The sequence below is a fragment of the Pectinophora gossypiella genome, chromosome 10 (genome assembly GCF_024362695.1).
Source record: "Pectinophora gossypiella chromosome 10, ilPecGoss1.1, whole genome shotgun sequence".
Taxonomy (NCBI): Eukaryota; Metazoa; Arthropoda; class Insecta; order Lepidoptera; family Gelechiidae; genus Pectinophora; species Pectinophora gossypiella.
The window spans coordinates 2,896,124-2,923,581 of record NC_065413.1 but is presented as its reverse complement, the minus strand read 5'-3'; the positions used below and the strand labels follow the sequence as shown (position 1 = coordinate 2,923,581).

Below are 27,458 nucleotides of genomic sequence, written 5' to 3'. Positions count from 1 at the left end.
ATGGGGGTGCTGTCATTTTATTTGAAACCCAATTTTTTGGGTTTATTGAAAATTTTGAACAGTATGAATTGGTTTATTGTGTTCTTTAGTTTAATTAATTTATCCTTGTGCCTATATGAGGATCAAATTGGGAAGTTTGACTGGTAATATCGCGTTATAGGTTATGTTACTTGTAAGTCATCTTGCGGTTGATTTTGGGTGAATAATTAATTTTTAACGCGTTTTCAGGCGTCAAACGTACGTGGGGAGGATCAAATTGGCTCAATTTGATACCTCTTCGACTGCTAAGAGGTTAATTGTCGCTACAGAAGAGAATGTTTTGGCCGCACTAAATCTGAAGACTGGTAATTTATTTTATTGACAATATCCGCTACGAATATCCCTTGCCGGTTGTTTTGGTTACTGTTTACACGCGAACCTATAAGTGTACATTAAAGCGACGTGGCTTGGTCTTATAGTTGCTGATATAAGTACGCTGAAGTATGCATAAACTGTCTAAAAGATAGTGCATATTATTTTTCTACTAAAGAAGTACTAGTACAGAGCATACATACAATATCTATATATTTACTAACTCTTTCCAGTTTTGTAATGCAGTTTATTTATTCAATCTTGTACTTATTTAGCTATATTAAGTTATAAAAATGATCTATGCAAACTCATAAATGACATTCCCAGGTTCGCTAGTATGGCGTCAGGTGCTGGAGACTGCCTCTGCTGGCAACATCCAGATGCTCTATCTGACACCGTCTGACCAAGCCGTCACTGTGTCCGGAGTAAACCCTTACCTGGTGCGAGGATGGGATGTAGCCACAGGTAATAACTTTTGATGTTTGGACTTTTTGTTATGTACTTTTTGCTTTCCTTCATCATCATCATCATCAGCTGGAAATTGTCCACTGTTGGACATAGGGTTTCGCTCAGGCTCGCCACAATGACCAATTACTTTTATTACATGAATATAGATTTTGTGTGATGTAAATAATTTATTCTATTTTTATGAATGTAATGATCAAATAATGTAACCATATAATCCACAGTAATTAATAAGATTAATCACAATACCATACCACAATGGTTTACAGTATAAAAGGCATAATCAAACATAAAATGCTGATTTGAATAATAATGCTGACTCATCTTTAGTAAATGATAAACTTGAAATGTCATTCAAAATACACATACTTTATTGCACACACAAATAAGTAGCACTATTGGTTGTCACTACTTTCAACATTGAAAATAAACAAGTTTTATGTCATTTCAGGAGTCCTGGCCTGGGAATGGTCCTTGACACTTCAAGACGACGAGCGTGCTGACTTCTCGGAGTGGTGGGTGTCACAGAACCGTCTCATGCACATGCTACCAGCATTCGGTTCTCATTTAGAGGTGACGTGGTACAATGTGGTGACAGGGGAGAACAGTGGGCATACATCGAAGCTGCCGGCTACTTGGTCTAATGAAGGGTGAGTGTATTGATCAATTGGAAGACGATGACTTCGATATAAGGGAGATTTCCTAATAAATTATTTTTACAATACAAAAACTCTTTATGGCACTTATGTAATATTGAAAATACATTAGGTATTATAATTAGATTGGTAGTACAACAGGCGGCCTTATGGTCTTAAGGCCCAAAGTCCTTGTAACTATGTTACCTTATGTAAGTGTAACTATGTTACCTACTGAATAAAGATATTTTTGAATTTGAATAACTACTGTGTCTGGAAATCCGGGCCTTACGAGGTTATTGTTAAGGTAGCAATCTCTTCCAGGCAACCTAATTAAATAATAATAATTATTTTTTTATTGTCCTTAAGCTGATATATTAGCTTCTTCTTCTTTTAATCCTATTATCTCCTGCTGGGATACAGCCCTACAGGACTCTAACAACAGATTTCTACTCATAATTAAAACACATAATAACGGGTTCTTACCGCGTTTAAATGGGGATATGAGATTCCCAGATGAGATGATCTCCCTGAGTTCAGATGGTTCCGAACATTCCGATATCAAAAACATAAACAAGCGGCAAAGAAAGAGGGTAGACAGATATGTCTGCCCGTAGAAAATTATGGATCTACCTACTCCACTCCAATCTCATCAGTCATCCCGTGATCATGGCACTCGCAACAGTGTCGAAATATCGGGAGTCTCATATCCCCATTTAAACGCGGTAAGAACCCGTTATTATGTGTTTTAATTATGATAATAACCGCGTAAACTTAAAACAATGTATAGATTTCTACTCATTGCAATCTTTTACAGCCTCTATAGTTTCAGTAACATGCCGAATGTTTTCGGTCAATCGAGTGTCGCCATGTCTCTTTGGGCCCGCTTTTGCGAGTTTTCCACGCGCTAACCAGGTCAGAGTTCGTCAGGACAAGTGATCTATAGGTCTTCTATGGGCATGACCAATCCACTACCATTTCCATGTGCATGGTCACATTATTATTGATGCTGTTAGATGGTTATAAGTGTAATGATACTCAGTATGGTAGCACCTCAACCACTGGATCACAAAGGCCTTTATGTTGTATGTAGTAATAGTAATTACAGCCTTCATAGGCTACTGGTTAGAGCATTGGAGGTTTCTTAGTCTTGTCCTTTGATAACATCATATCAAATTTCCACTAAACAAAAGACGGATGTTTGTCGAAATGATCATAAGGTGGTGGTGGACGTCCTGAGATAAAAGTGCCTGACTCGGCACAAGTCGCGGCGTGAACCACGACGCTGTTACTATGTGGACCCTGTTGGTTGACGCACGAACATCGTCAATACAAGATGGAGGCACGTTATGCCGTTGGTCCCGGCTATTAGCCGTAAAACACCTTTTTTTTCTTAGTGGTTAGAGCGTTAGGCTCACGATCTGGAGGTCCGGGTAAGATTCCCGATGGGGACATTGTCGAAATCACTTTGTGAGACTGTCCTTTGTTTGGTAAGGACTTTTCAGGCTTGAATCACCTGATTGTCCGTAAAAGTAAGATGACTCCGTGCTTCGGAGGGCACGTTAAGCCGTTGGTCCTGGCTATTTGCCGTAAAAAACCTTCACCAACCGTTAATGGAGGAGCCTGGTGGAGTATGCGCCATACCCCCTCGGGTTGATTGAGGAGAGGTCTGTGCCCAGCAGTGGAATGTATATAAACTGTTTATCTTATGTTATATAGTTATGTTCATGTGTTTGGTTTCAGATGCGTGTTCACAGCGCCGTATTACACTTGCGTGTCGGGCAGCCGCGGTAACCAGTTGCTCATCTCGCTGGATGTATCCTCCAATGCGGTGCAACTCATATCAAAGCCCATGTCTAACTTCGTCGGCATGGAGAGTGAAGGTACAAATTTATTACCATGTACATGTTTCATATGTTATCAAGATCATTTATCTTATCTTACTTTTTTTTCTTCTATTCTTAGGTAAATAATGTAAAGCCCCTAATAAATGCCTATTCATCTCGAGCTCCTCCGTGCTTCGGAAGGCACGTTAAGCCGTTGGTCCCGGCTGTATTAGCAGTCGTTAATAACCATCAATCTGCACTGGGCCCGATCTCCCTATCCATCCATACGGAAGGCCCGTGCCCCAGCAATGGGGACGTTATGGGCTGATGATGATGATAAATTTGTTTTCTTTTTTATAGCAATTACTAGTTGCTAGTGATGTAATGTGGGCCCGTTTCAGCACTTGCTGTTAGGTACCTGATAGAGCATCCAGTTTGTAACATATGCATATTACATGTCCTTCAGAAACTAGGGCAAGCGAAAATTAAACACAAAACTATTTTTCAAGTACGTATTTACATATATGTAAATACTGATGTGAGTTACCTTTATATGAGTCATGTCAGGAGCCTTTGACACCCTGTGTCATCAGGGTTGATGAGGTTGGTTATTGACCTCACAACCCACACGAAGTAGTACGTACGTATAGGAGAAGAAGTACGTATTTTATTTCCTTTTACAAAAACAAAAATGTTATGTAATTATAATCACATCACCTTTCTAACCCACAGGTAATCTCCGCCCTCTGGACGGCAACAGCATCACCCCAGGGTTCATAATCGACGACAAGAAGATAGTGCTGATTAAGAACAACGAGTTCCACCCGTCTCCGGTCTCCCTGTCTGATCCGTCAGCCAGTGTCACTGTGGTGGACAGCCCTACTGGACCCATTGTCTTGCAGACTTGGAGTGATGTTGCTGGGGTAAGTTTAATCATTGCTGTCATGGCAGCTCCCGATCCCAATACACTTCGCGTCGTAGGGCTAAAACACACACACACACACACACACACAGACATATAGCTGTAATTTTAAAGAGTCTATTTCTATAACAATGCCTTGCCATGTACTATGAAAATAGGGAGGAAGAGAGCCTGGTGATCCGTAACACAGGCATTCCGTCTAGTATGGACACCAGTCTCTCTCACAATATAAACATGTTCACTGTGAGTAGTACTATGTTAAGTTTTACTGTAATTTTTTGTGAGTGAGAAATATACTTATTTTTATCTCTTCTTCTTCTATCGTGTGGGTTGTGAGGTGAATTACCACCCTCATCAACCCTGGTGTCCGGGTTACTATTGAGCCGCCAAAGGCCCCTGACATGACTCATGTAACGACTACGTACTTACATCAGTAAGTAGTAACCGGGACCAACGGCTGAAGGCACGTTAAGCCCGGATTTTTATTATTATTGCAAATAGCCGTGGTAGCTCAGCCGGAAGTACGCTTAAACTCTCATTGTGAGGTCTCAGGTTCAAATTCAGCACGGGCCTAAACCAATTATTATCGAAATTGTTTTCGAATTTATGTTTGGATCGTATCTCATTATCGTGTGCTCAGATGAAGAAAGACATAGTGAGGATTTTTTGTATTGCTCTGGTTTTCCCTTCAGGTTGGAAGGACAGAAAAGCAGTTGCTTCTGTAAAAATAAAAGCTTTCAAACTGCCAATGACTTTTTAAGCCCCAGGCTGCTTTTTTTTCGTAACTCACCTTTCAGACGGGATACAATCCACGTTGCTCCACAATTTATGATAAAAATCAAATTTACCACACACATTAGCTGGACAGTATGGAGAACTGTCAAAATTTAGGAACACTCAACAGTGTCGCCTACATTTGAGCTTCTAGTTTTTATCTTCTTCTTCAGGGCTTCGACCAATAGACACAGCGAAAGCTATCTACTTGGATAAACCTTTTAAGTCAGTAATTAATGGAAAGTAGAATCCTAAAACAAACCCCGTCTTTCTCAGACATTCAGCCTAACAGCACACAGCGCGTCGTCCGGTATTGAAGTCCCGGACATAGACTACTCGAGCCGTAGTAACGGCCTCCCGGAGCCCGAGATAGTGGCCTCTATGTGCACCCGCGCGCGGGACCAGCTCGTCTGCAGGATACTAGTCACTACTGCTGATGATGCGGGCCACTTGCTGCAGCAAGGAGGTCAGTATAACATAAACTCACGACTGTATCCCCATGGGGTAGTCGGAGGTACATCCATCGCAAGAAGTTTTCTGTTAGACTAACGTAGTCAATGTAGTCAGTATATAAAATACTACTTATTATTAAACTGAATGACTAGTTCAGTACAATTATTGATTATATTTCAATAAGATAACAATTTCTCGGAGCTCGGTGGCGCAGCGGTAAACGCGCTCGGTCTGCGATTGTTGAAGTTAAGCGACTTTCGCAAAGGCCGGTCATAGGATGGGTGACCACAGAAAAAAAAAAGTTTTCATCTCGAGCTCCTCCGTGCTTCGGAAGGCACGTTAAGTCGTTGGTCCCGGCTGCATTAGCAGTCGTTAATAACCACCAATCCGCACTGGGCCCGCGTGGTGGTTTAAGGCCCGATCTCCCTATCCATCCATAGGGAAGGCCCGTGCCCCAGCAGTGGGGACGTTAATGGGCTGATGATGATGATGTATCAGTCGATATTAGGTCGTTCGATTCTTTTCTATCAAACAGTATACAAGGTGTTAGTGACACCTAAAAAACTGTTATAAACTAAGTCATGAAAATGTTAGTGTTTTTATTAAATTATTTTCGTTTCCATACTTTTCATCCCCCTCAGTATTCGGTACGGTGTTACTAACACCTTGTATATACGTAGTATTATTCTTTATATACTGACAATGTTGACTACTTTGGTCTAACAGTAAGCTCGGTCAGGTGGGGGTACTTAGTTTGTCTTGCGATTATCCTTCTCAGTTTTCGCCTTAAAAGTAAAAAAAATATATAAATGTTTATTTTCGTGCAGGCAAAGTTTTGTGGACCCGAGAGGAGGCGCTGGCGAACGTAGTGGCGGTGGAGTTCGTTGACCTGCCCGTGTCGGACCTCGACGCCGCCATCGAGTCCGAATTCGACCAGAAAGAAGGTCGGTACTTATTTATTTATTTGTTAACGGCCTCTGTGGTCCACAAAAAAAAAAATAGTACTCAAAGTCAGTTTGTTAAGTATTCTTCCAATTGGGCTATTACCGCTCGCAGATTTTCGTTTTCAAATATGTGGTTTTTAAAATGATCTACCACGCGCCACGCGATATAATATCGAGGGTTTTGACCAATAGCCGTTCGAGGTATATCTACGTAGATGGCATTCGCTTCGTTTATCGGTGCAAGATCTCGATATAATCCGTGCCACACCCCGGACACTTCATACAAACAACCTCGTTTTACACAGACACTACACATTGACATTATCATACACGCGCATATGTGTGTGTGACGTCTGACGCCATACGATTCAAGTCTAAACTACGTTCGAGGGGGGTGAGGTAAACCTAGCTCAGACGCTGGTGGGGAGCGGAGAGTTGCCGTTCTATACGTAGTATTATTCCTTGTTCTATGTCCGTGCAGACCCTGCAGATGAATTAAAATGATCGTAAACATTTTCATTATACCCAACAAGTTATTTACGAGTTATACATTGTTTTAAGTTAACGCGGTTTTTATCATAATTAAAGCACATAATAACGGGTTCTTACCGCGTTTAATCCCGAACCCGGGTAAGAACCCGTTATTATGTGCTTTAATTATTTACTAGTTATTCTTTTTTTTCTAGCTGCAAAGATGCATAGTGAGTATCGTAGAGTTATGTGTGCCTTCCTAGACGTGTTTAACTACCGAATTTGTTTGCGGAAACCCTCGAAGTGACTTTACTGTGTAAATACGACAACTTGAAGCTATACATCACGCTTATTATATGATTGTTATCGTGTGTAAAGATCTCTAAGATGAAGCGTAGACCACTGCTGTGCTAACAATATAGTTTAAATCCTCATTGGCCCCGATTCCTGCAAACACCGCCTAATTTTATTTTAAGTTATATCCGTCATTTTCATATCCGTCGAAAAGGAAAGGGACGGATGATTCACAGCTCTTAATTTTAGGAAGAATGATTGACTGACGTAAAATTTTTAGACGGTTGGTTTAGATTTGTGCTTACAATTGACGTGTGTTCCATAAATTTTATGCTTGTCAATTACCCGTCCCTTTCCTTTTCGGCGGATAAGAAAATGACAGATATAACTTAAAATAAAATTAGATGGTATTTACAGGAATTAGCACCATTGGCTTAGAAATTGTTTGGAGACAAACATGCATTTTGCGTGATTTATTTTCGTACCGTTTTTTCTTTGCCACACACCCCTGACTCCTCTTTACGAATATCTCATTTTTACCGCGTGCCACGTAACTCATAAGTGCAAGCGATACGTACGGTCACGAGTACTAAAATCTATACACTTTGAAACCATGTCACATTGACGTTTTTCACAAATTAAACAGTAAGTCTCATTAAATGTCAAATATGATAGTGCGACAGGGTTCTAAAGTGGGTACATGATATTGCTCATGACTGTACGGTCCACACGCACCTTACTCCTCAGCGGCTTACGGCTAGTTAAGACTAAATTGACCAGAGGTAAGGTCGGCGCCCGATACGAATTGGTGCGGGGCGTAGTTATTCCATACCTATATAGTGTCCCACAGCACAGGCTTTTCCCTGCTTTCCATCCTACTCAACGCTTTTTAAGCCTCTTGAGTTCAAGTCGGTGAACGGAAATAAACATGGGATGAGGTAAACCTAGCTCAGTCGCTGGTGGGGAGCGGAGAGTTGCCGTTCTATCATCATCATCAGCCCATTAAGGTCCCCACTGCTGGGGCACGGGCCTTCCCTATGGATGGATAGGGAGATCGGGCCTTAAACCATCACGCGGGCCCAGTGCGGATTGATGGTTATTAACGACTGCTAATGCAGCCGGGACCAACGGCTTGACGTGCCTTCCGCAGCACGGAGGAGCTCGAGATGAACACTTTCTTTTAATGGTTACCCACTCTATGACCGGCCTTTGTGAAAGTTGCTTAACTTCAACAATCGCAGACCGAGCGCGTTTACCGCTGCGGCACCGAGTTCGTAGCTGCCTAGCACCGAGCTGCCGTTGTATACGTAGCATTATTCCTTGTTGTATGCGTTAGGTTCAATCTGGGGTGCGTTCACCCGCCGCCTCCAGACGCAGATACAGCAGCTGCACACCCTGCTGTTCGAGGACACGTCGTCGCGCGGCGGCCCGGAGCCGCTGGTCCGCGACTACTTCAACCTGCACAAAATGATTGTACTCGTCACCGACTCTGGCAAGGTATGTGTATACTTTACTTCTTTTATTTATACACAGGGTGTAATTGATACCGTAACAAATACTGTGGGAGATGATTCAGCTGATCTTCTTATCATGTGTTATGATTGAGCCGCCATAGGCATCTGACATGGCTCATGTAACGATTACTCACTTACAGTCATGAGCAATATAATGTATCTACTTTAGGACTCTGTCGCACTAACATATTTGACATTTAATGAGACTTACTGTTCAATTTGTCAAAAAAGTGAATGTGACATGGTACCCAAGTGTATATATATTAATGCTCGTGACCGTACATCAGTAAATAGTCAACGGGACCAACGGCTTAACGTGCCTTCCGAAACATGGATCATCTTACTTTCGGACAATCAGGTGATCAGCCTGTAATGTGATATATCCCCACCGGGATTATTTATTGGCTTTTTATTTTAATGTCTGTATGTGTTGTTTGTATTATATTATGTATGTATTGTCTACAGATATTCGGCATGGACAACCTGTCCGGCGAGCTGCTCTGGCGCCGCTACGAGCCCAGCCTCGACACGGAGAACGTATTGATATTCACACGACGCTCCGCCCGACACCCGCCGCTCACTGCCTACCTCACCATCATCGGCAAGCATGAAGTACTTGTCCCTTATATAAGTTTTTAAACATACAATCTGTACCCACTTTAGGACTCTGTCGCACTAACATATTTGACATTTAGTGAGACTTAGGCCCTGCGCAGACGACAGACTATCCGTGACGCACTTTTTAGTCTGTGAAAATATAACCTATGCAATTATAGTCCGGCAATCTCGTGCGCGACCCTCCTGCGGGGCGACAGACGGTGGCGGGGACGGGGTAGCTAAGATGTCAGCGGGTAGCAGGTGGTGTAGCGGGGAAGGGAAACGCGTGCATCTGCGCGTCAAGTACGGCAGTCTCGGCCGCGCAGCCGAAGCGGCAACACGTGCTTCATAATCTGTACTACTTTGAGGGCGACGCACACGAGATTAATATCTGAGGATGAGTGAGGCGATCTCAAGACAACTTAAGGAGGTTGTACATAAATAATTAATAAGCAAAACACGGAGAAATCAAAGAGAAGTGACGAAGAATATCAAACGGAGAGTGAAAATGAAAGCGATATGGAAATTGATTTATAATAAAACAATCTATTAATATTTTAGTTTTCCTAATAATTGGTCGTCAAGCATAATAATAATAATAAAATAAAATAGTTCTATCTTTTTATTCACTCCTACATATATTACGTCACAAGTAAGTACAACTTATCGCAAGATTTATTCTGGCACACTTCTCTACGTGTGCAGCCGTGTTCTAGAATGTCAAGATGATGACGCGCTACCCCGTCCCCGCCACCGTCTGTCGCCCCGCAGGAGGGTCGCGCACGAGATTGCCGGACTATATATGCAGTAACGCGCCGGACTTTTTACGCGTCGTGTGCGTTACTGCATATAATTGCATAGGTTATATTTTCACAGACTAAAAAGTGCGTCACGGATAGTCGGTCGTCTGCGCAGGGCCTTACAGTTCAATTTGTCAAAAAAGTTAATGTGACATGGTACCAAAGTGTATACATATTAATGCTCGTGACCGTAACACACACAGTTGACTCTACCGTTATAGTTGGCAATGCGGCTCACCACCTATTACGTTGGTCTAACAGAAACCCAGCCTGGGGCTCGTGAGCTTATTATGTTGTTATCATAACATAAGCTCACGGTTATATTCCCAAAAAAAAGGCTACTCAAAGGTACATCTATGGCGACGCAACTAGTTTCTCAGCTAGTTCCGCCTGTACAACATAGATGGCGCTTGTCGATCCAGAAACGCGGTAAAGAAGTGTTCACAGTTCAATAGAAGTTTATGCTTATCGTAATGTGGTATATTGTAAGTTAGACTTTATTAGTTATTCAATTATTTAATATTGTTACACTACATCGTTGAGTGAAAGACTTTCATTGTGCAATGCAATGTATTTTATACAGATCAAATAATAGTTCGTAGTAATAGTTCTGGAGTGGTCTCTAGAACGAATTTTATAGGGTGTAAGTGGAACCGTACCAAATACTTTGGGGAAGATTCGGCTCATAATTATGAGTGAATACCAAGTGGGATTTTCCGGCGCAAAAGTACTGAAAATATTTTTTAAAAACACTAAAATTTTCCTTCAGGAAAATCCACTGATATTAGGTCTGAATCATCTCCGAAAGTTTTCGTTACGGTCACTTCATAAAAAAACCTCGTTTTACACAGACGCTAAACATTTACATTATCGTACACGCGCATCTGTGTGTGTGACGTCTTACGCCCATATGATTGAAGACTAAACTAAGACCGAGGGGGGTGAGGTAAACCTAGCTCAGCCGTTAATGGGGATCGGGGAGTTGCCGTTCTATACGTAGTATTATTACTTATTCTATGGTACGGTGGCGCTAACACCCTATATTTGTTTTCATTTTAGGAGACAGGCAACGGCCTCGTCATCAGTTTGGACCCGATCCGAGGGACCCCGGTCGGCGAAGGCACTCTACACTTAGACGTACAACTGCTGCAAGCTGCGCTACTGCACAGAGCCGACAACGAGAAACTGCACGCGCTCATATTGCTCGATAAAGATGAGAGTGTACAGGTATGTCATAACAAGTCTGGTTTCTTCCATATATTCTTCTTCTATCGTGTGGGTTGTGAGGTGCATTACCAACCTCATCAACCCTGAGCACGTGACAATCTTAGAATACAAACATTGGTTCGTTCTGGGATTCGAACGCGCGAGCTCACATTGAGAGTTACGCGTTCTACTCACGCGGCTACCACAGCTCAGTGTACAAGTACATTTTAATCCTACCTAATGCTTGCTATATGTACTCTTCTATCGTGTGGGTTGTGAGGTAGATTACCAACCTCATCAACCCTGGTGTCAGGGTCAATATTGAGCCTCTAAAGGCCGCTGACATGGCTCATGTAACGAATACGTACTTACATCAGTGATTAGTAACCGGGACCATCGGCTTAACGTGCCTTCCGAAGTACGGATCTTCTTATTTTCGGACAGTTGCGTGATTCAGCCTGCAATGTCCTAACCAAACGAGGGCTCACAGGGTGATTTTTGTGATATGTCCCCCACCGGGATTCGAACCCGGGACTTCCGGATCGTGAGTTCAACGCTCAACCACTGGATCGCAGAGGTCGTTTATATACGCCACTGATTTATAATTTTATTTTATTTCACAGATCCTGCCATTGTCATCTGCGCCACTAGTAGAAAATATGTACATGTATGTCGCCGAAAAGAACACAGCAAAAGTGCAGGGTTATGCTCTGAAGTACGATGGAAAGGTACGATTCATTTCATTATTTTTATTTTCATAAAATAACACATAAGCTTACAACTTTTTCCCAATTGGGGTACTAACACCTGAACTAAGTACCCACACCTCAACGAGCTTTCTGTTAGACCAACGTAATAAGCGGTTAAAATCCAACTTAAACAATTTACATAAAATAATAAATCTACTCCCTTTAAAGCACTACGTCTATAAACTATCACGCAAATTCTACCTCATTAATAATCCGAAAAGTCCAAATCAACTTATTTCCTCTATTGGTAGGTCCAGAATAAATAATCTCAAATACGCCAAGACATATAACAGGTACAAACTACCACATCACTATTTCCTGACGGAATAGCAGTAGGTGCATAAACTTCGGCAACCGGTTTGGCCATCGCGCCGCTTCGCCGATTCAACTTGATTTTTGCTCGAATGCGATTAGTCATTCTATTTCATTTGTTTCGGAGCACGGAATTATATTTGTGTTTATGTTATTACAAGCGCTATTATGTTTGTGTTTATGTTTAAAGGTACTTTTGTTGTTTTGTAAGTGTCTAGTCCTGCAAACCAAGACACGATTTAGTTATTTTCCTGGTATAGGAACCACTTATATTTTTTCATTACCCACTTTTATTTACACATCTTATAAGTTTAGAAAGGTTAATTAACTTGTATAACGTTTACATAATATGATAGATTACATTAGAATAAGATCTTTTGTAATAATATTTCACTTATAATTTTTTTCAATAAAGACATTTAAAAAAAATAAATAATAATAAGCGGTGAGCTGTATCGCCGTCTATAAGCTATTATCTTCTAGCTTCACATGAGCTTTAAATTTATTTTATGACAAATTCCAAATACTGTCTGGTCTCTCTCTTTATTTAAGAGCTGCGCTCTTGTCGGTGGAGTGATAGCCTCCATTTTCATTACTCCATAGATAGGCCGTGTAGAACGGTGGTTGCCCCAATCGCCTTCCGTTCCGCAACACACCGACCAATTTCTCAATCGGTGATGTTCTAGCTAGAGCCCTACCAGAATCCATTTCCTCTGCCTCCAACCAGTACTGATACCGCTGCTGCCCGGCGTCAGGGGTGCGCTTTTGAAGTAGCGGCGCCTACTCGCTACGTCATAGAACCTAAGTAGCATTTTATAGGTTAGCCCGTCCCAGTGAGCTACCCACTACGTTCTGCTAATCCTGTCGCTGTTTGGTCGGGTATTTTCTTGTAAAAACGTCGTATACTTATGAAAAAAGATGAATTTCGCTTACTTACTTTATTAGTACAGCTTCCGTGGTCTAGTGGTTAGAGCGTTAGGCTCACGATCTAGAGGTCCGGGTTCAATTCCCGATGGGGACATTGTCGAAATCACTTTGTGAGACTGTCCTATGTTTGGCAAGGACTTTTCAGGCATGAATCACCTGATTGTCCGAAAAAGTAAGATGATTCCGTGCTTCGGAGGGCACGTTAAGCCGTCGGTCCCGGCTATTAGCCGTAAAACACCTCCACCAACCCGCATTGGAGCAGCGTGGTGGAGTATGCTCCATACCTCCTCCGGTTGATTGAGGAGAGGCCTGTGCCCAGCAGTCGGACGTATATAGGCTGTTTATGTATGTATGTACTTTATTAGTACCACCTTTGATGTGGAAAACTGAGGGCAATAACGTAACGATACCTGTTCCGTTCCCAGAGTGTAGTAGCCCAGAAGACGTGGTCGGTGCTGCTGGGCGGGCCGTCGGGCGGGCACCGCATCGTGGCCGTGGCGGACAAGCCGGGCGGCGAGCGCGGCCACTCGGCGGGCCGCGTGCTGGGCGACCGCAGCGTGCTCTACAAGTACGACAACCCCAACCTCATCTTGTTCATCACCGAGGGGCCCGACGCGGTGCACAAAGGTTGGTTGGAATTTTTACTGAAAGGTTGGTTGGAATTTTTACTGAAAGGTTGGTTGGAATTTTTACTGAAAGGTTGGTTGGAATTTTTTGAAGAGGCGATTACCCCCGCGGCAAGAACGCGCCGAACAGGAATTGCCCCAGTAAAGAGCAGGGTAGACGATTCTGTCCTCACTGGAGCCGTATTAATTAATCGTCTTGTATGAAACCAAATCTAAAGGGAAATATCTAGTTCGAATTTATGTATGTTTTATTAAATTTATTTCATATACTTAAAGGTTGCCTGGAAGAGATTGCTACCTCAGCAATAAGGCCGCCTGTTGCACTACCTATCTAATTATAATAATGTATTTTTAATATGTTTGTATTGTATGTCGCCAATTTACTTACTAACTGGATATTTGCAAAAGACCAAAAATTATAGGATATTTTTGCTATAACAGTAATGAGGTTGACCGCCGGTGTTCGAAGATCTACCCAGTTGTTAGAAGAAGAATAATGAAAAATATATTATTTATAGGTGCCGCGCAATTGTACCTAGCGCGGTCTATTACTTACTAAAGAATGTCGGCGTCCAATTTCAAATTTCGAACATATAAACTAAACTGATAAAAAATAAAAACAACGGTCCCCGCGCTGCCTTCACGATTCAAGTCTAAACTATGTTATAGGTGGTCGAAGTACACCTAGTTCAGCCGCTGGTGGGGGGGGCGGAGAGTTGCCTTGTATGGTCACGAGTACTAATATCTATGCACTTTGAAACCATGGCACATTAACTTTTTTGCCAGATTAAACCGTAAGTCTCATTAAATGTCAAATATATGATAGTGCGACAGGGTTCTAAAGTGGGTACATGATATTGGTCATGACTGTGCACGTAGCATTATTGGTAATTGCGGGCATGCCGCCGTCCGCAGCGCTGGTGCTGGCGACGTGCGTGGACGGCGTGTCGGGCGCGCCCGTGCTGGCGCAGGCGCACCGGCGCGCGCGCGCGCTGCCGCTGGCCGTGCACTCCGAGCACTTCATGGCCTACGTGTACTACAACGACAAGCAGCGCCGCGCAGAGATCGGTGCGCTATTTATTATATTTTACATATTCATAACACAACATAAACCGCCTATATACGTCCCACTGCTGCGCACAGGCCTCTCCTCTAACAACAGGAGCCTACATATTTATATTTTTCCTTATTTACTAGTCATATTTTATTGCAGTCAAAATAAACAATCTCCGTGGTCTAGTGGTTAGACCGCTAGACTCACGATGTGAAGGGTCGGGTTTGATTCCCGATGGAGACATTGTCGAAATTGCTTTGTGAGCTTGAATTACCTGATTGTCCGAAAGAGTAAAAAAAGTCCGTGCTTCGGCTCATTAAATATAAAGAAGCACACTACCAACTTCCAGTGGAGTAGTAAAAATGCATCCTTTAGGCTCTGCACGGCAATCGTATCGCGCTCAGCGCAAATTATATCGCGGGCTTTGATCAGTAGCCACGTAGATTGTAGACAGCATTCGCGTCTATTGGTCGAAACCCCTGATACAATTCGCGCCGAGCGCGCTGGATATGTCATACTGGACTAAAAGTTGTGTGTGTAGAGTAGTATCCATAAGTAAGTATACGTAATAAGTACATAGGTACATGTCATCTGAAGGAAGAAATAATTCATAAAAACAGGACTAGAATTTTTAGGACTTAATAAATTTAAAATAAAATAAAGCACTAAGGTACTTCATTTTATTTCTCCTTTTCCCCGGTGATGTAGTATCCATAAGTAAGTATACGTAATAAGTACATAGGTACATATATTTAATCATAGCTGCGATATATTAGCACTGGCGTTATCCTAATAAATCAGTATCTAACCGTACTCCGTTGTTTCAATATCTACTATCCTTATAGTAGTATAAAAAAAATAAAGTGTTTCTTCTTTATGGGCAGCCACGCTGGAGCTGTACGAGGGCAAGCAGCGCTGGACGGCGGCGGGCGCGGCCTTCAGCTCGCTGGCGGGCGCGCGCGCCGCGGCGGCCGACCGGCAGGCCTACATCCTGCCCGCCGCGCCCGCCGCCGCCGCCGCCACGCGCACCGAGCGCTCGCTCACCGACAAGCACGTGCTGCGTGAGTATAACGGGCCCCCCTCACCCCGCAGCGCCCACCGGCAGGCCTACATCCTGCCCGCCGCGCCCGCCGCCGCCGCCGCCACGCGCACCGAGCGCTCGCTCACCGACAAGCACGTGCTGCGTGAGTATAACGGGCCCCCCTCACCCCGCAGCGCCCACCGGCAGGCCTACATCCTGCCCGCCGCGCCCGCCGCCGCCGCCGCCACGCGCACCGAGCGCTCGCTCACCGACAAGCACGTGCTGCGTGAGTATAACGGGCCCCCCTCACCCCGCAGCGCCCACCGGCAGGCCTACATCCTGCCCGCCGCGCCCGCCGCCGCCGCCGCCACGCGCACCGAGCGCTCGCTCACCGACAAGCACGTGCTGCGTGAGTATAACGGGCCCCCCTCACCCCGCAGCGCCCACCGGCAGGCCTACATCCTGCCCGCCGCGCCCGCCGCCGCCGCCGCCACGCGCACCGAGCGCTCGCTCACCGACAAGCACGTGCTGCGTGAGTATAACGGGCCCCCCTCACCCCGCAGCGCCCACCGGCAGGCCTACATCCTGCCCGCCGCGCCCGCCGCCGCCGCCGCCACGCGCACCGAGCGCTCGCTCACCGACAAGCACGTGCTGCGTGAGTATAACGGGCCCCCCTCACCCCGCAGCGCCCACCGGCAGGCCTACATCCTGCCCGCCGCGCCCGCCGCCGCCGCCGCCACGCGCACCGAGCGCTCGCTCACCGACAAGCACGTGCTGCGTGAGTATAACGGGCCCCCCTCACCCCGCAGCGCCCACCGGCAGGCCTACATCCTGCCCGCCGCGCCCGCCGCCGCCGCCGCCACGCGCACCGAGCGCTCGCTCACCGACAAGCACGTGCTGCGTGAGTATAACGGGCCCCCCTCACCCCGCAGCGCCCACCGGCAGGCCTACATCCTGCCCGCCGCGCCCGCCGCCGCCGCCGCCACGCGCACCGAGCGCTCGCTCACCGACAAGCACGTGCTGCGTGAGTATAACGGGCCCCCCTCACCCCGCAGCGCCCACCGGCAGGCCTACATCCTGCCCGCCGCGCCCGCCGCCGCCGCCGCCACGCGCACCGAGCGCTCGCTCACCGACAAGCACGTGCTGCGTGAGTATAACGGGCCCCCCTCACCCCGCAGCGCCCACCGGCAGGCCTACATCCTGCCCGCCGCGCCCGCCGCCGCCGCCGCCACGCGCACCGAGCGCTCGCTCACCGACAAGCACGTGCTGCGTGAGTATAACGGGCCCCCCTCACCCCGCAGCGCCCACCGGCAGGCCTACATCCTGCCCGCCGCGCCCGCCGCCGCCGCCGCCACGCGCACCGAGCGCTCGCTCACCGACAAGCACGTGCTGCGTGAGTATAACGGGCCCCCCTCACCCCGCAGCGCCCACCGGCAGGCCTACATCCTGCCCGCCGCGCCCGCCGCCGCCGCCGCCACGCGCACCGAGCGCTCGCTCACCGACAAGCACGTGCTGCGTGAGTATAACGGGCCCCCCTCACCCCGCAGCGCCCACCGGCAGGCCTACATCCTGCCCGCCGCGCCCGCCGCCGCCGCCGCCACGCGCACCGAGCGCTCGCTCACCGACAAGCACGTGCTGCGTGAGTATAACGGGCTCCCCTCACCCCGCAGCGCCCACCGGCAGGCCTACATCCTGCCCGCCGCGCCCGCCGCCGCCGCCGCCACGCGCACCGAGCGCTCGCTCACCGACAAGCACGTGCTGCGTGAGTATAACGGGCCCCCCTCACCCCGCAGCGCCCACCGGCAGGCCTACATCCTGCCCGCCGCGCCCGCCGCCGCCGCCGCCACGCGCACCGAGCGCTCGCTCACCGACAAGCACGTGCTGCGTGAGTATAACGGGCCCCCCTCACCCCGCAGCGCCCACCGGCAGGCCTACATCCTGCCCGCCGCGCCCGCCGCCGCCGCCGCCACGCGCACCGAGCGCTCGCTCACCGACAAGCACGTGCTGCGTGAGTATAACGGGCCCCCCTCACCCCGCAGCGCCCACCGGCAGGCCTACATCCTGCCCGCCGCGCCCGCCGCCGCCGCCGCCACGCGCACCGAGCGCTCGCTCACCGACAAGCACGTGCTGCGTGAGTATAACGGGCCCCCCTCACCCCGCAGCGCCCACCGGCAGGCCTACATCCTGCCCGCCGCGCCCGCCGCCGCCGCCGCCACGCGCACCGAGCGCTCGCTCACCGACAAGCACGTGCTGCGTGAGTATAACGGGCCCCCCTCACCCCGCAGCGCCCACCGGCAGGCCTACATCCTGCCCGCCGCGCCCGCCGCCGCCGCCGCCACGCGCACCGAGCGCTCGCTCACCGACAAGCACGTGCTGCGTGAGTATAACGGGCCCCCCTCACCCCGCAGCGCCCACCGGCAGGCCTACATCCTGCCCGCCGCGCCCGCCGCCGCCGCCGCCACGCGCACCGAGCGCTCGCTCACCGACAAGCACGTGCTGCGTGAGTATAACGGGCTCCCCTCACCCCGCAGCGCCCACCGGCAGGCCTACATCCTGCCCGCCGCGCCCGCCGCCGCCGCCGCCACGCGCACCGAGCGCTCGCTCACCGACAAGCACGTGCTGCGTGAGTATAACGGGCCCCCCTCACCCCGCAGCGCCCACCGGCAGGCCTACATCCTGCCCGCCGCGCCCGCCGCCGCCGCCGCCACGCGCACCGAGCGCTCGCTCACCGACAAGCACGTGCTGCGTGAGTATAACGGGCCCCCCTCACCCCGCAGCGCCCACCGGCAGGCCTACATCCTGCCCGCCGCGCCCGCCGCCGCCGCCGCCACGCGCACCGAGCGCTCGCTCACCGACAAGCACGTGCTGCGTGAGTATAACGGGCCCCCCTCACCCCGCAGCGCCCACCGGCAGGCCTACATCCTGCCCGCCGCGCCCGCCGCCGCCGCCGCCACGCGCACCGAGCGCTCGCTCACCGACAAGCACGTGCTGCGTGAGTATAACGGGCCCCCCTCACCCCGCAGCGCCCACCGGCAGGCCTACATCCTGCCCGCCGCGCCCGCCGCCGCCGCCGCCACGCGCACCGAGCGCTCGCTCACCGACAAGCACGTGCTGCGTGAGTATAACCCCTGCCCGCTCGCTCACTACCTAGTTAACGAGTAAAGGCGCCCGAATTAAGGTGTAGATAATTGAGACACAGACTCCGGGAGACACGATACGTTTATTCAAGAGAACGTAGTGTAAAGAACATCTTAGAGCTAGTTACTTATGTTTATATACTGACCTAATGCAATAATAAATTGCTTACATCTAAAATCTTAAACTAGGTTATTGCAACAACATACAATTTCTTAATCTAGTTCTTACATGTAAAGTTGACATCAGCATTCTTATGGAATCATTCTTATGGAATGCTGATGATGCGGAAGTGGATTCCTTAACTCCCGCGCTGTTCGCACTTACGCTTTAAGCAGCACACGGTAAGAACAAGAAAGAAAGTGTCCAGACTGTATCATAGAGGCATCGAGCCATTGTGGACTTGAATCTCTAATTTCATTTAAATTTCTCTTCATTGTTTCATTTTAGTGTAGGTACTTAGTTCGTCTTGCGATGGATGTACTTCTGATTGCGTCAATCGGGATGTAATTGTGAGCTTATGTTGGCATGTTCGACGGCAGGCCGATTCGTATTCACTGTGAAACATTCTTAATACTAACCTTTGATTTCCCAGTGGCGCTATCAACGGGCGCAATCATTGAGCTGCCCTGGGCCTACCTGGAGCCTAGGCGGCCAGTGACCCCCACCCCGGAGCAGAGGGAAGAAGGCCTCATCCCGTACGCGCCCGAGCTGCCGCTACCCTCAGAGGCCGTCATCAACTACAATCAGACGGTGCTCAAAGTGCGCGCTATATATACCGCGCCGGCTGGGCTCGAGTCCACTAGCCTCGTGCTCGCTACTGGATTAGGTGAGCTTGTTACATAATTCGTGGATGACTTTGCAAACTGGCGTATCTGCAATTTTTAGCTAAAATAATTTGTGTCTTATTTATTCAAATTCAAAAATATAACAGGTAACATAGTTACACTTTGAATCGTCATTTTTTTCATAACGAACGTCTCATCCGCCTAAAACTACTGCAGCTTCTCACAACCTGTATAGCCGGGGAAAAGAAGCTGCAAGAAAAACCTCGGCACAGGGCCCTAGACGTTCTTTAAAAAAAAAACCCATAAAATATTGGTATACAATTGAGTAATTTAGCTGCCTAATATCAGTTCTCAGACAGCTAATCCCATGCATTCATATCTTCTAAATAATCACTAACCGTTTTTGTAAAGTTTTTGTCTAACTACTGTCTTAAAAGGCAAATTCTGAATGTCAATGGGAATCTTATTGTAAAAATATTTACAATACCAAAAGGTGCAAATCAAGATTCGCTAAAAATTTCAGATACGTCAGTTCGCGACGTCAGCGACGAATTATCAACTATTACCACAGATCTTCGAATACCGGGTGTTAATATTGGCCCCGATTTCTGCAGACACCGCCTAATTTTATTTTAAGTTATATCCGTCATTTTCATATCCGTCGAAAAGGAAAGGGACGGATGATTCACAGCTCTTAATTTTAGGAAGAATGAGTAAATGAATGAATAACCCGGGCGAATCAAAAGGTACGTCGCTGGTATGCAATCCGTTTGACGTGCTGTCTACTTAACTGTGTCGGGTTATTGACGGATGTAAAATTTTTAGACGGTGGTTTAGATTTGTGCTTAAAATTGACGTGTGTTCCATAAATTTTATGCTTGTCGATTACCCGTCCCTTTCCTTTTCGGCGGATAAGAAAATGACAGATATAACTTAAAATAAAATTAGGTGGTATTTACAGGAATTAGCACCATTATTACCGTTAACGCAATGTCTGTTCAATGAACAAACCCTTTTTTGTATAATTTTATTTTTCTTTTTGCAATGTCAACTGTTATTTTTTTGTAATAGGGTAGTTTCCAACTAGCCAAAAATAACATGCGTATCGACATTAGAAAAAAAAAACAATTGAATAATTTCCCAGGTCAAAGACAAGTTATGAAATTCTGATTACTAAATAAAGACAGATCTAAAGGTGACAAAAAACGTTTTTTCCTTTTTCTATGTAAGTTATTTATGAATACAGAATACAGAACTTTATTAATAACATGTCGTTACAAGTCAATTACAAAAAGATAAACATTGTCAATAGGCAAAAACACCGATATACCAAGGGTAATAATTACATATTACTCATTAATTTATAAATAATTACACATTACTATAATATTTATTATCGATGAATTTTAATAAATAGAAATTATGTATCAATAAGGGTGACACTTGTCACGTTTTTCTATGACGTCTCAGGTTGCTGTTTCATACAAATTCTATAGTAATTTTGTGTTTTTATATTTAGTAAAATGTAACTCTTTTGACTAGTTGGAAACAAGCCTATTCTATGGCCTACACCAATGGGAAAATGCGATCTTATGTAACTGTGGACTTTCTCTCAACAGATCTATTCTACACGCGGGTGGCGCCGTCGAAGACGTTCGACCTTCTCAAAGACGATTTCGACTACTCCCTCATCAGCATAGTGCTGGCGGCTCTGGTCGTAGCCACATACAGCACCAAATACTTCGCCTCGAGGAAACTGCTCAAGATGGCGTGGAAGTGATGTCTGCCCAGTGCCTAAGGTAGTAGGGCGCGGACTGTATTGACTGTTGGTTAGTGACAGGAATTGGTTTAAAGAGAAAGTTGGGTGTTAATAGCTTAATAAATGCACAATATGCATCCCGGCTCGGTTTCTGTACCATTAAATTCGACTTTATTCTTCTATCGTATGGGTCGTGAGGTGAATTACCGACCCCATCAACCCTGGTGTCAGGGTTATTATTGAGCCGCCATAGGCCCCCGACATGACTCATGTAACGACTACATACTTACGTCAGTAATAACCGGGACATATCATCTTATTTTTGGACAATCGGGTGATCAGCCTGTAATGCCCTGACCAAACTAGGGATCACAAATGTTACGTGGTTTTCAGTATTTGTGCCCGGTTAATGGCAACAGGCTCGCACCCTATTACATGGGACTTAAATATTAGCTGGCGAGGAGTTAGTATATAACGATACACCTGTGCCTACCCCATCGGGGACACATGCGTGATGCTATGTTGTTATGTAAATGCGTAAAAAGTTCGCTAAATTCTCATAAGAACTTTACAAGAGTCTTTAAATTATATGCTTGATATGTGCACTACTTTGAAGGTAAAGAAACATCTACAAGGCAGATTATGAAAAACCTAAACTATGACAATGTTCAATGATTGTGATAGGAACTAATTGTCCTACCAATTTGTCAATACAGTCTCTCCCTAAAAGGACTTTTAATAAATAAATAATATATATAAATAGTTCGTGATCGTGAGTTAGTGAGTGTTCACATAGTAAATAAATCCATGCATACACATATTTAACGTTACGGCAAAGTTGAGGATGGGAGCGATAATTCGATGATCAATTATGATGATCAAATTCATTCAACATTATTGTACGATCTATTCAAGGTAGCACAGCCTGTGGCAGTTACTGTGAAGTTATTTGAATAATAGTCATAATAATAATAAACAGCCTATATACGTCTCACTGCTGGGCACAGGCCTCTCCTCAATCGACCGAATTGGGCATGGAGCATACTCCACCGCGCTACTCCACTGCGGGTTGGTGGAGGTGTTTTTACGCCTAATAGCGTTTACCAACGGCTTACCGTGCCCTCCGAAGCACGGAATCATCTATCTCAGGTGATTCAAGCCTGAAAGGTCCTTACCACACAAAGGACAATCTCACAAAGTGATTTCGCCAATGTCCCCATCGGGAATCGAACAAGGACCTTCAGATCGTGAGCATAATTCTCTAACCACTAGACCTTGGGGGCTGTTTGTTTGAATAATAGTATAATTAATTGACAAGTGGGAAATTTGAAAATGCTTAAAATTTCGTTTTAAATATCGCAAAAGAATCAATTTTAAAGTGTAGTATTATCGCCCACCAGACACTCCATACAAAAAATTCATTCTTACCGTGTGCCGCCTAACGTGTAAGTGCGAGGGAGAGACAGTCTGCGCGCCCTCCCCTTTACTCCTTACGGCCATAGTAAGACCCAGAGGGGGTGAGGTCAGCGCCACATACGAATCGGTGCGGGGGGAAAAATACAGCTCTATACACAGTATTATTTATTCTATGTTGTTATATAAAATATTTTTTTATTGTCAGAGGTTATGCTATTCTGAATAGACTATAGTTAATGTAATAAAATTTTAGCTAGTGCAATTTAGGTGTAATTATTTATTTAAGAAGTGGTTTGTATTATACGGATTTTTTATTGAATTAAAGCCATTCCAGGCGGGGTCACCTCGCAGAATTCTTTCTAATTTATTGCGATTTCTAAATTGCCTTAGCATCGTTCGGTACAATATCATATATCGCGTGTAACTAGGTACGAGAAATGTGGCGGGGATATGACGTCACTTATGCCGGCCGCACTTAGGATGCGTTTTCTAAAGTATTCGAACGAACACTTTTCTATGACCATGAACAAGGAAGGTTTGGATTGCTACCCATAATAATAATATGTTCTTTAATTCAGACATCACAAGGTCCATATTTCGACATCAATGTCAAAATTAAAATTAAGCTTTACAATTTGAATTTAAAATGAAAACTACAAACAAATTAAATTAAACAAAATCAAAATGAGCTACTTTAGTAGCGCACTGCATAGAGGCAGCCAATCAGCTTGCGGCAAAAGACAGTTCAGGGTCTCGTTACCGACCCCACCGGCTTAGTCGACGAATTCCTTCATTCATTGTTTATCGCTATCGGTGCACTAGAGTGGATTAATAAATAATACTCTCAGAGGACGCCCTGAGCCGAGGTTGACACCTAACTGGACACCCTCAGGCCCGTCTTAAATTTTTGTACCGGGTAAAACCATCAAACGTAACAGTTTGGCGGGTTAATATTGTAAGAAATAAAATTGTACTTAACAATTTAACAATAAAAAAAGCCTTCAGCTGTCCTCATAATACTACTACACTTAGTAGTGGTATTAACAGTAGTTAATGCCATAGCACCTTCAGGCCGTCAGACCCTCAGGCGTGAATAATTATAGCTTTGTCTCAGATGGCATTAACTACTGTTAAAAAAATACTTGTTAGGGCGTGTTTGTACGTATTACGTATAGGAGTCGAATTTGTAGGCAAACGCATCCAAAGCGCGACCAGCTTCAATCAACCGTTCTCCGTCGACCAATGGAAACGCATATGGTTGCAAATGTGTGTTGTGATTGGCTAGCACATGACTTTGAAAGTTGCTCTTCGTTTTCAAAATGGGAATGTTCATTAGTAACATTACAAAGGAATGTTAATATCCAATGCATTTTTACTTAATTCTTTAAGATCATATAATCTGTCACAATAATAGTTCCTTTCGAAATAATCTTTGTGGTCCTTTATTATTTATATCTGAAAAATATAGTATGTTCAACATAAATTGTTAGAATTCTTTGAATAACTAATTTTAATGACATTAGTATGACTTTCGAACTGTGGCAATTTATATTGAACTTGCTTTACATTTTATTCCAATCCATTTTACTTGCATTTTAACAACGTTTGAAATGCTTGACTGAATGTTTGACGGACTAGTGTTCTTGTGTAGGTTAATATTTGTAAGTATCATTAACTGCCAAATATTGAAACACCAAGTGCACATAGTAGTTTTAAAATACACTAGCTTTAGTGTAACACAGGTCCAGATTCCTGTAGACACCTCCTAATTTTATTATAAGTTGTACCTGTCACTTACCCGCCAAAGTGGAAAGGGACGGGCGATTGACAGCTGACTGATTGAATAACCCAACCCGAGCGAATCAAATAGACATCTCGCTGGTATTAAACCCGTTTGACGTTGCTGTCAACTTAATCTCTCTTTTTAATTAAGAGCTGCGCTCTTGTCGGTGGAATAATCGCCATTCCTCTCTTCTTCCCGCAAAATCCTTCACCTCCTGATACGACACGACCTGCACCTTCTCTTTTATTTGTTTCATTAATGTTCTCTTAGGTCTACCCCTTCCTCTCTTTCCTTCAATTTTTCCTTCTATGAAGGTTTTTATAATTGTGTCGTATCAAATTAGTCATGTCGGGTTATTGGCCAATGTAAAATTTTGAGAGGGTTGTAGGTTTCTGCCTAAATTGACGTATATTCTCATATATTCTATACATTTTATGTCTTTCTATTACCCGTCCCTTTCCTTTCCGGCGGATAAAAAACTGATAGGTATAACTTAAAATAAAATTAAATTGTGTCTACAGGAATCAGCGCCATAGTTGTATCTCAAATTTGTCATATTATACGTACTAAGAAATGTACAAATTGTACAATCTAAGGCGTTTTTTAAATGACACCTAACAAATCTAAGCCGGCCATACAAAAATGCTTCAAAGATAATCTTTATAATACTGATGTACTAAAGTTTTTTTTTTTATAATGGTGGCAATACTATAGAATAGATTCATCAACCAATAAGAAATCCTGGTACCAATATTGCCATTCTAGAATTGTAAAATTTAAACTTAGCAAATCTACTCGTAAATATCCCTAAATGTAATATCATAAACAGCATTTCGTTAGCGCGAGCTTGGAACTGAATTTGCATTTGTACGTTGTTGATAATTATTTGATATTAACGTGTTTACGAGTACATACACGTGTCATCAAAAAATCTGATCACCTCGCAAGTTTTGTAAGGATTATCAGAAAAAGTAAATGTCATTTTACAATGGATATGTATTATAAGGTTTTTCATTATTAATGTTAATGTTCCAAATTCAAATGAAAAAACTCGTGTTTTGTTGAACAGAAATTCGGAGGTGTATCGATTTTTTGACGAGAAGTATATTTAATGTAGGAGTGCACCATGGGATGTTCTACACCGAAAACGATTTTGAGGAATTACTTGGACTTTTTCCGCATGTTAAGTGTCACGTCCACTTGAGCGGCGTCTAAGCGTACCTACAGAACGTAAGCAGCGACACCATCCGGCACGATTTAGCGAGCTCAGGAACTAGTATCAAGAAATTCCACCATTTCGATTTCGATCAAGTGCATACGTATCTTTGTAGGCCGAAATATCGATATCTTCTGCCTGGTGCGTCTCCCAACACTAAAACATATAAAGGTGTAAGCTAGCATTATCGGGATCGTTTGCATAAGATATTTCTGTTACATTGGATTTGCTCACGACATCATTGTTATTAGCGGTAAGCTTAAAGTTTTGTGCTCTTTTTGTTTAACGAAATGTTTTTGTTTATTGTTTGTTTTGTTCAACAAACAGCGTAACACTACTCGTGGCAATAAAATATCCCGAATAAAGGAATTACTTTTTTATAAGCGACTTTATTAAGAACTGCGCAGCACGTACATTTGCCAAAGACTTTGAAATGTCGGAATTAATAAAATGGCCGCAAGGCAAACGTGAAGAACGATTAATGTTAACACTGATAAATTAAAAAGTTGTGAGTTGGAAATAAAACATGTACAAACAGTTTTATTAAGTTTTTAAATCACACACACCGTACGAGCTTTACGCCATTCCGGGGAAAAAAGTAAACCACTATTCTAGAATACTGTCATAGACAAAATAAAATTGATCATAGACCTCTTTCTTCTAGTACACATTCGTTTCATGGAATTTTAAAATCCTACAGCTCGGCTATCCTGTTAAAGCCTGACCTCAGACTTCCCTATCTTTTTTTCAGCCGTATTACTTGCATTCTAGATCGCTGGAATCTGCTTATCGACTAATATGTCGGGATGATGATTAGAATTTATAAAAATAAAATGTTTTTGTAAATATGACGTACTCTTTCGAGTCGTTTCGTAAAAGATAAGTCTTTGGCAAACGTTACGTTGTTATATTAGCATTTGACATTTACTATAAAGTCTTACTTGTTTTGTTATAACCTAAATATTTGATAATATACGGTAAGATGAAAGGTTACCAATTCATTTAGTTTCGTTTAAGTTGAAGGTGCGTTTAGTATTTTATCTGCTTATCATGGTTCAGGGTTGGTGGGCTTTTGCAACTCTTCTACTCGATTTTGTAATAGATAAAGCTTAGTTTTAAGCTCAGGTTGGATGATTTATTTCTAAGGATTTGAGACCTTATATCTGTTGAGCTACTTGAATATTTATTATAAAGTTTTATCTCGAATTAATGACTTCATCTTTCCGGGTAAGAAGAGCTGCGATAGCTCACGATACAATTGAAATGTACTGTATAGATATGGGTATTTGTTTTCTGTGACAACTGTGTTTATAAAATAAAATTACAATACTGCCATCCGTGACTTTCATTGTTTCTTATATGACGCGCAGGCGCTTTCAGAAACACGTTATGACGCAGCGTTATGGATTAGACTTCGGTC

The 27,458-nt window shown here is 44.8% G+C and overlaps 1 protein-coding gene across 1 annotated transcript; it reads left to right on the top strand.

Annotated features, from left to right (window-relative positions):
* LOC126370337 (ER membrane protein complex subunit 1) lies at positions 1 to 27,373 on the top strand. The gene is made up of 17 exons (XM_050015190.1): positions 1 to 143; positions 229 to 344; positions 679 to 816; positions 1,268 to 1,466; positions 3,195 to 3,334; positions 4,010 to 4,200; positions 5,250 to 5,439; positions 6,254 to 6,370; positions 8,472 to 8,632; positions 9,115 to 9,261; positions 11,106 to 11,273; positions 11,876 to 11,980; positions 13,666 to 13,867; positions 14,782 to 14,934; positions 15,805 to 15,981; positions 19,672 to 19,905; positions 21,484 to 27,373. The coding sequence occupies exons 1-17, from the start codon at positions 1 to 3 to the stop codon at positions 21,642 to 21,644; spliced, it is 2,742 nt and encodes a 913-aa protein (XP_049871147.1). The 3' UTR covers positions 21,645 to 27,373.
* The last annotated feature ends 85 nt before the right edge of the window (positions 27,374 to 27,458 follow it).